Source organism: Blastocystis sp. subtype 4 (assembly GCF_000743755.1).
Source record: "Blastocystis sp. subtype 4 strain WR1 chromosome Unknown seqid_0397, whole genome shotgun sequence".
Taxonomy (NCBI): Eukaryota; class Bigyra; order Opalinata; family Blastocystidae; genus Blastocystis; species Blastocystis sp. subtype 4.
In genome coordinates, this window is record NW_014569150.1 from 1 (window position 1) to 7,550 (window position 7,550).

At 40.3% G+C, this 7,550-nt stretch overlaps 4 protein-coding genes across 4 annotated transcripts; 3 read left to right on the plus strand and 1 right to left on the minus strand.

Moving 5' to 3' along the window:
• Positions 1–1,963: 1,963 nt before the first annotated feature.
• JH06_4599 (hypothetical protein) lies at positions 1,964–2,466 on the plus strand (the record flags this gene model as incomplete). Its single annotated transcript, XM_014669827.1, is given in 3 exon segments — positions 1,964–1,985; positions 2,003–2,072; positions 2,103–2,466. The coding sequence occupies 3 exon segments, from the start codon at positions 1,964–1,966 to the stop codon at positions 2,464–2,466; spliced, it is 456 nt and encodes a 151-aa protein (XP_014525313.1).
• Positions 2,467–3,008: 542 nt separating this feature from the next.
• Positions 3,009–3,823, plus strand: JH06_4600 (hypothetical protein; the record flags this gene model as incomplete). The annotated part of the gene is made up of 2 exons (XM_014669828.1): positions 3,009–3,114; positions 3,144–3,823. The coding sequence occupies 2 exons, from the start codon at positions 3,009–3,011 to the stop codon at positions 3,821–3,823; spliced, it is 786 nt and encodes a 261-aa protein (XP_014525314.1).
• Positions 3,824–3,892: 69 nt separating this feature from the next.
• On the plus strand, positions 3,893–5,426 carry JH06_4601 (hypothetical protein; the record flags this gene model as incomplete). The annotated part of the gene is made up of 8 exons (XM_014669829.1): positions 3,893–4,158; positions 4,189–4,348; positions 4,381–4,454; positions 4,487–4,643; positions 4,674–4,877; positions 4,908–5,051; positions 5,082–5,276; positions 5,307–5,426. 8 exons carry the CDS (start codon positions 3,893–3,895, stop codon positions 5,424–5,426), a joined length of 1,320 nt encoding a protein of 439 aa, XP_014525315.1.
• Positions 5,427–5,508: 82 nt separating this feature from the next.
• Positions 5,509–7,066, minus strand: JH06_4602 (hypothetical protein; the record flags this gene model as incomplete). The annotated part of the gene is made up of 8 exons (XM_014669830.1): positions 5,509–5,704; positions 5,737–5,843; positions 5,874–6,008; positions 6,039–6,320; positions 6,351–6,593; positions 6,623–6,715; positions 6,749–6,874; positions 6,905–7,066. The coding sequence occupies 8 exons, from the start codon at positions 7,064–7,066 to the stop codon at positions 5,509–5,511; spliced, it is 1,344 nt and encodes a 447-aa protein (XP_014525316.1).
• Positions 7,067–7,550: the final 484 nt, after the last annotated feature.

Sequence of the window (7,550 nt, forward strand, 5' to 3'; positions counted from 1 at the left end):
GTGAGACTACTTCAAATCTTCTTCGTAACATTTGTCTTCCTGGACTGAGTGTTCCTAATGTGAACTGGAATGAGATTTGTATGTAAATCATGAATTGGTGTTGTTTGTTTTTACAGTTCCTATGCGGATCCTCTCTAACATGATTCCAGATCAAGTGAAAATAGCTTGAACCAATCATTTATACCTGTACCTCGTCCTTTGTTAATTCAGAATAGGAATCCCTAGTAACTCGCTTCCCAGCTTAGAAACTCATTAGAAACATATCACTTGTGTTTATTCACAAAGAATTGTAATAATATCAAGAGAATACGTGAGATGATTCAAAATATGCGATGATATACGTTAATACATGAATCCCCGCGTAAGTCATAGTTTGATATATAAAACCTTGTGGATCTCACCACAGTCTGAATCTTTTTTTATACTTGTGAGTGAATGGTACCAGCCCGATCGTTTTTCCTTTGTTTATCGGTCGGTCTAGTTCTTATACAACTATGTATTAGGTATTGTTGGTACTCCATTGTGTTTGTTGTAGTTTGGGACATTTGAAATTACCTTTTTCGTTACTACAGTTTGGTGTGAGTGTGTTCCCTTTGGTTGTAGCGAATATGGTTAGGGTAATATCTAGAATGATAGTTCGGTTCATTCTTTGGAGTATGTATTGCAAATGGAATATGATAATCACATATTTCGTGAGGAAGTAACAATGATCCCAGTGATGGCCCATAAGGAGCCTGACATTGAATTGGATGAAAATAATGGAAATACCACTGTGAGTGTCGATGGTTTCCATATCCTTAAAACGGATAGTCGGAATGGTACAGAAGAACGGACGAAAATACTAACTTATCAAGGTAGTTCGACACTAGAACAAGTGACTCAAGTTCCACTTCAGCATCCTATGTCATCTGAACCTCCTACGTTCAGTAAGCCAGTGATTCCATCTCGACGTATCCCTAGTCATGGATCTGACTCGTCTCCTTTTGTCTCCAGTGTGAAATTTTACCCTGTGCCTCAGACTTTCAGTCGTCTACCTCAAGATGGCAATCCCCTCCATTCAAATCTTATTCTGCGTCAACAACGTGATTTTCGTTATATCTTCATTCTATTATAACGTGTAGTTAAGAAACGATCTCCAGAGTTGTTTGGTCCGGTAATTCAGGATCGAACCAAACAAGGAATTTGTAATTCCTGTGAGCTATGTGTAGGAGGAGTGAACTGTACATCATACACAACAAAAGCTGAGAGTAGGTCTGATACTTGGAGTTTACACCCAGATTGGGATCTCCCATCTCGTTCCGTATTTGATGTAACTGCTGTTATTGCTTCCACGTTCTTTTGATGTCTCTTATTGATGTCTAGTGATTCACGGATCCCTTTCTTTCAGTTTCTAATTCCTCGTTGGAAGGGGTAACTATGAGTTCTCTCTATCATATTTAGTCCACTGGTTGTTGCTATGCTCGTTCGTAATAACGACGTAATTAGTGTCAAACAGAAGCTGGAGGAAGCACATCTGCCTTCTTCCTACCATGTCATTTTAGTGATTGTTAAGAAGAGTAGTCGATTTTACTCCAATTTTCCTGTGAACAAACTTCGTAACATTGCAATTCGCCATGTTGTCTCATCTCACTTTCTTGTGATGGACATGGATTTGTGGCCTACAGGTATGGCTAATAAGGCTTTCGTTCCATAGACAATACATACAATGCATTGCACCATATTCCTTCTCAGATTCTTAATAACAAGACCAGTGCTGTGATTTTACCTGTATTCTTCCTCAATAATCGTGAGGAGATTTTGAAACAATGTAACTCCATCATAACGTGTGCTAAATTGTCCTTTCTATCAAAATGAGTTAGCTCTAGAAGTAGTGCTCTTTTCCCTTCAACTAAGCGTAAACTCGTGAGTGCTTTGGCTCGTGGTACAATTTCTTCAATAAAAGGAATTGCAGGCAGTCATGTATATGGCTCTCTTTGCAATGAATTGTAGTTATATGTCACAGACAAGTGGAATAAGCTTCGAAGCCATTCTATTGCTCGTCTGACATGTTTTCCATCCCGATATCAAGAACCGTAGACTATGATTGGATGGGTAGAGAATAGATATTTAATGATCCGTTATTCTAATGATACAATTCTCTTTGATGAGCGATTCATCAACTATGGTTGTAACAAAGTTCAATACGTTGATTATTTGCGTCATTTGGGATATCAGTTTTATATTCTGGGTGATGAGTTTGCTATGGATGTTCTTCATCCAGATTCCAGTCATCGAACTCATTTTCTTGACTATCGAAAGAGAACTCAGAAACCAGAAATGACGATCGTTTGTTATGACTATCTCGATCGTCTCGATCTTTCATATCCTGCGACTTCTGCTGTTTTGCCCCTTTGTTATATGCATCAGGCTCCATCATATATTCTAATGAAGTACAGTTCGCTTGTTTGTTTGGTACCACTGGTGTAGAATCTAAGAAACAAAATTGGGACATTTTGTGTATCAAATGACCCAATTCCTGTGTTTATCAGAAGAACTGTCTGTCTATCGAATTATCAAGTCTCTCCTTGAGATTATTGAAATTAGTAAATATATTTTGCTCCAATGTCACAGACGAATTCTTCGAATACAAATAACTCAAATGTACGTCCTATGAATGTCGTTGACTTGCTATTCTGAACTGAAAGCTTACGGAGATCTAGATGAATCAGAGTCTCGGAAACACAGAGACTCCGGTAATAAAAGACTGTTATTATTTCCTCACAACGGGATGTCTCAAAGTAAGATGTTAATAGACTAGAAGTGGGAATGATACTAACCATTCGAGTAGGGAGATAACTGTCCTTTCCGCCATAATCCAGAAGTGAAAAAAGTCAATATGATCTGTTCAAAATTCTTAAAGGGTGGTTGTCATGATCCTAACTGCCAGTTCATTCACCTTCCATCTCTTGTATTTCCTTTTGTTTAGTGTTATCTCTTAGCCAACTGTTCCTCATCATCCTCATCGTCCTATGGATCATCGTGCTTCTAACCCTCCGGAAAGGACTGACTGCAAGTATTTCAAGCAGGGAAGGTGTAAAAATGGAGACCGATGCCCATATCTTCATACTACACAGGGTTTGAGTGGTGAGTGTGTGTTCCTGTAGATTCCTCTGCCTTAACCCAGCAGCTGGCTGCCTTGGTTGCTCTGGTGCAGAATCAGGTGACTACTCCCCAATCGTCTAACAAGTCACAAAAGAGGCCCTATGCTGCTGGAACTCCTTCAAAACGGCTTCAAGTAATTGACACCGATGGTTCAGATCCACTTGGCTACGCACCTGCTGCTTCGACGACGTCTCCACAGCTGTTGCAAGAGAAAGCAAATCGTGTAAAACAGCAAGTCAACAAGATGGTGGAAGGTCATTTGACAAAGCAAGGAAAGCGAAATAGCCTGCTAACCCCAACTCATGTTCCTTCAGTCAATGACTTTGTAGTTAGAACCCGAGCAGAGATTCTGGCAGAGAAGAAGGCGAAGGAGCAAGCTGCCCTGCAGGATTCTTCGAAGATGAGGTCCTCTCCTTCAGCGGAAGGTTCTGCCGTTGCTGTTGTGACTCCTGCAACTACTGTGGTTCCTGCAACTACAACCACTTCACCGACTACCACTCCTTCCACGATCACTACTCCAACAACTACAGCCCCAATAATTCAGGATGCCATTACTGAGCCAGATGAAGCCTCCTTCGATGAAGGAGATGTGGATGATTCAGATTTCAGAGATGGTAACTCCTTCACTTCCTTCTTATATGTAGAGCTGGCGGAAATTGATAGAGTCATGGGTAGTGCTTAATGAATTGTTTGTTTTTAAGAATCGGTTGGGAAGCCCAATTTACGACATAGATTTTGAAAACGATATCGGATGTCTGCAAGTGGGATGTTTTCCTTCCCGATCCTATCGGATAAGGAGATTCTCGATACAATGGGTCAGTTGGGAATTGCTTTGGAGATTGGCGATTTGAACACTCCTTCCTCCAAGAAAGTTGTGGATACGTTTGTTAGTCTCATGAGCGTAAGTTCAGGTATTCCTTATGACGAAATTTCTGTCTATGACAAGGAGAATGCAAAGAAGTTCAATTTAGAAGCTAATTCCCATCTCCTTTCGGTAATCACCGTATTTGGTCCATTGTAAAGGTTCCAGTGGCATCTAAGGAATAGAAGTGACTATATGTCGGTCTGTCGAGTCCATGATTTTGCCTTTTCGGATTTACTTCAGCCAACTCCAGCTCGATTCAAAGAACAAATCAGTGCAGCCATTAACTTTATCATGTTTTCCGATGAAGTTGTGAATCAGCTCCGTGTATACAAAGATAAGAAGGTAGATAGACTGGAACAAGAATTTATCCGTAGGAAGCATTAAATGAAAAGATACGAAGCATTGAATACGACCTCAAAGTAACCCAGAGTCGTCGCGATGCTTTAGAGTGAGGGACTGAATATACTGTTGATTGAATAGAACACAAAAGCAAAGAGATCGGGATTTGGTTGTAGAACAGAAAGAAAAGAATAAACGGCTAGAAGAAGAAATTGAAAAGCAGAATATCGAGCAACAACGACTAAAGGAAACCTCAAATGGAATCAAAGTGGAAATGAAAGAGATCACACGACGAATTGTAGGATTACTTCTTGATAACAAGTTGTAGAATATCCTGGAACAGCAAATCCGCGATGAAAACCAAACAACGTTAGAGTTGGGTGAGAAGATCGTGGCTTCGCCTCGTAAGTTGAAGCAAGATGTTTCGGATATGAAGGATGAATATGCTCGCTTGACGGCAGAATGTCGGACGTTGACTCTTCAAGCAACCGATCTTCAAGCTCAGAACGTGACCGTGAAACAGGCAGCAGCAGTAGAGATGAATAGAGGATCTAATACTTAGCGTCTTGAAGGGATCCTGCAGAAACTGGAGGAATCTCAACGCATTCTAGAGAGCCGAGACCAGTTGAATCAACAATTGGAAGAGATCAAGAATCGAATTCGTGAATTGAAAAAGGAGTTGGAAGATGGATTGATCGAGCAGAAGGTGAGAAATGAGATAGATAATAAGCGATAGAAGTATGAGTTGCAGCTAAAGAGAGAAGAGGAGGAAGTAGAAGAGTTACGTAAACGAGTTGTAACCAGCTCCAAATCTAGCTCCACATTGTTGGAGAGTTTGCGAGGTGAAATTCATGCTCTGGAGGACTCGGTAGCTTCTTTGCGAGAAGAGAAGACTGTGTGGGAGAAGCGATTAGAAGAGATGGATGTAGAGGTTTGTGAGAGGGGTGGAGATGAGTTGTAGAAGAAGCAACGCGTTAGTGAGAGTCGAGGGCAGCTGGAGAAGCGTATTACAATGATGGAAGAGTTGCTACAGCGAGTGAAGAGTTATCAGGAGGTGATGATCCAAAGTGTAACCTTTTAAATCTGTTTCTTTAACTATCTATATTTAGAAGGACCTAGTCTGATTATTGATAACAACGCACAACTAGAATCGAACAAACAATTCAGTCAAAAGAGATTAAATCCTCAAAGTCCTCTTTCTTGGTTATTACCTCTGGCTTCACTTCAGGCTCCTCCTTCTTCATTTGAATATCACGTTTCTTTTCTTCTCGTTTCTTCTGTTTTTCTGCTTCTTGGAGACGTAAACAATCCACATGATATACAGGTCCACCTTTCACAGGCTCCACTGCATCCTTGAAACTAGATATCAAATTCATTCCCATTTTTCATACAACCAGCCTTTTCGTACCGAATCATCCAATTCCACATATTCCAATTTCTCCCCACAAAATCCACAGTAGCAACGATTAACATCATATTCCACATATTGAATCTTCTCCTACAAATTACTTCTCTCTCTCATTTTCACCTCTGTCTCTTCTTTAGGTATCTCCACCTCCGTTCTCAACACCCATTCACTTCGTGTCTTGTACCATCCTCGATACTGTCGATGGGCCTCGAAGTCCTCATTTACCTTGTGATGCAGAATGACATGAGCCGTGTACTATCCATCACTCTTTTACTCTAAACTCACCTCATTCTCCTTCTTGAAGACTATTCCACAACCTGGACACATTGCATAATACCGATTGTCCTCTGGTTCCTTTTCAATATCATGGAGCAACTGACGACCCTCAACAAGCAACTTGTCCGTGTCATTCCAGTTGTCAAAAGAATATACTTTGGTTGTCGATGTGACAACATCCGTAGGAATCTTCGGTACTATTGGAGTTGCTTGCTTCACTCCCATCAACTTATTCTGTTCAGTCTGATATCGAATAACTTGCTTTATAAAGTCCAAATGGGAACGTACTGTCTGTTTTCAAAACCATACAACACAACTTACGGGATAAACTTGTTGATCTAGCAACTCCTTATTAATTGTGAACAAGGGGTTCAGATCATCATCGTCACTTAGCTCACCCAGATTTTCATCATCCATATAGTCAGTAACGCGATAAACTGTAGGTTGACTTGAACGAACTGAAACTTGCTGGCGAGGAAGGTTTCCGTACAGTCCATTGTTAAAACTCTGATTCCACACTGCATCAAATGTATGCGCATCTTGACAAATCAAGGAGACTCGTTTCTACGTAAGCATACTCAGTAACATTCTACGACAATTTCTTCAATCACATGAGCCGGGAAAGTTCTTTGTCTAGCCCAGAGACCCACAATACTCCCCATCTTACTTCGCATTTCATTATTTGCCTATATGGTAATTAATTTCCATATTGCTCCTACCGATTCAAAGTATGAAGCAATAATTGTAGAGATCGAAGATATAAAGTAGTCCGTACATTTCCTTCCTATTGTTTTAAACATGTAATCTAATAAATATAAAAGCGGCTTCTTGTTTTGCACCGTTGCCTAGTTTCACAACCACTTCCTAATTCCTACACTTGCCATGCTCCTTTCAATCAAGTCGCATGCTTGTGTAAATATTGGAGGATTATTCATAATCAGATCCGTGATCTTCTTGATTGTATTCAATGGGACATTGGGTCCCATGGCTATGATCATGTCATTAATCTGATTCAATAATCCAGTGAGTGATGCCATGACTATGAAATGGAAAATGTGATTAGCTATCTTGCATTTTGGATGGAATTTGTATTAGTATTCAATTTGACTCTTTATATTTTCTTCACCCTTTTCACGAAGTGGGTATTTCCTAGGGGAACACTTTTGTTGATAATCAAAAGAACAGGAACTACAGTACATTTACCATTGTCATTTTCAATTCCTCCCATTTCCAATGAAATTTTCTCGTCTTGTTGTACTATTTTTCTTCATTGTTCTTTGTCTTGCTGCTGTACATATCCTTGTTTTGTCTGAATACCGTTGTTACCTTAACCAGTACCTGCTTATGCTGAGGATGCTGCCGTTGAAGCTGCTATTCCAGAGGATGATGATAATATCGATGACATTCTCGATGCCACTATTGAGGAGCCTGAGGAGGTTGATGATGATGTTTCATATGATGCAGATGAGGAGGAGCCTATGGTTATGAAGGCCATTCGTATGCCTGTTCATCCCTTGACTG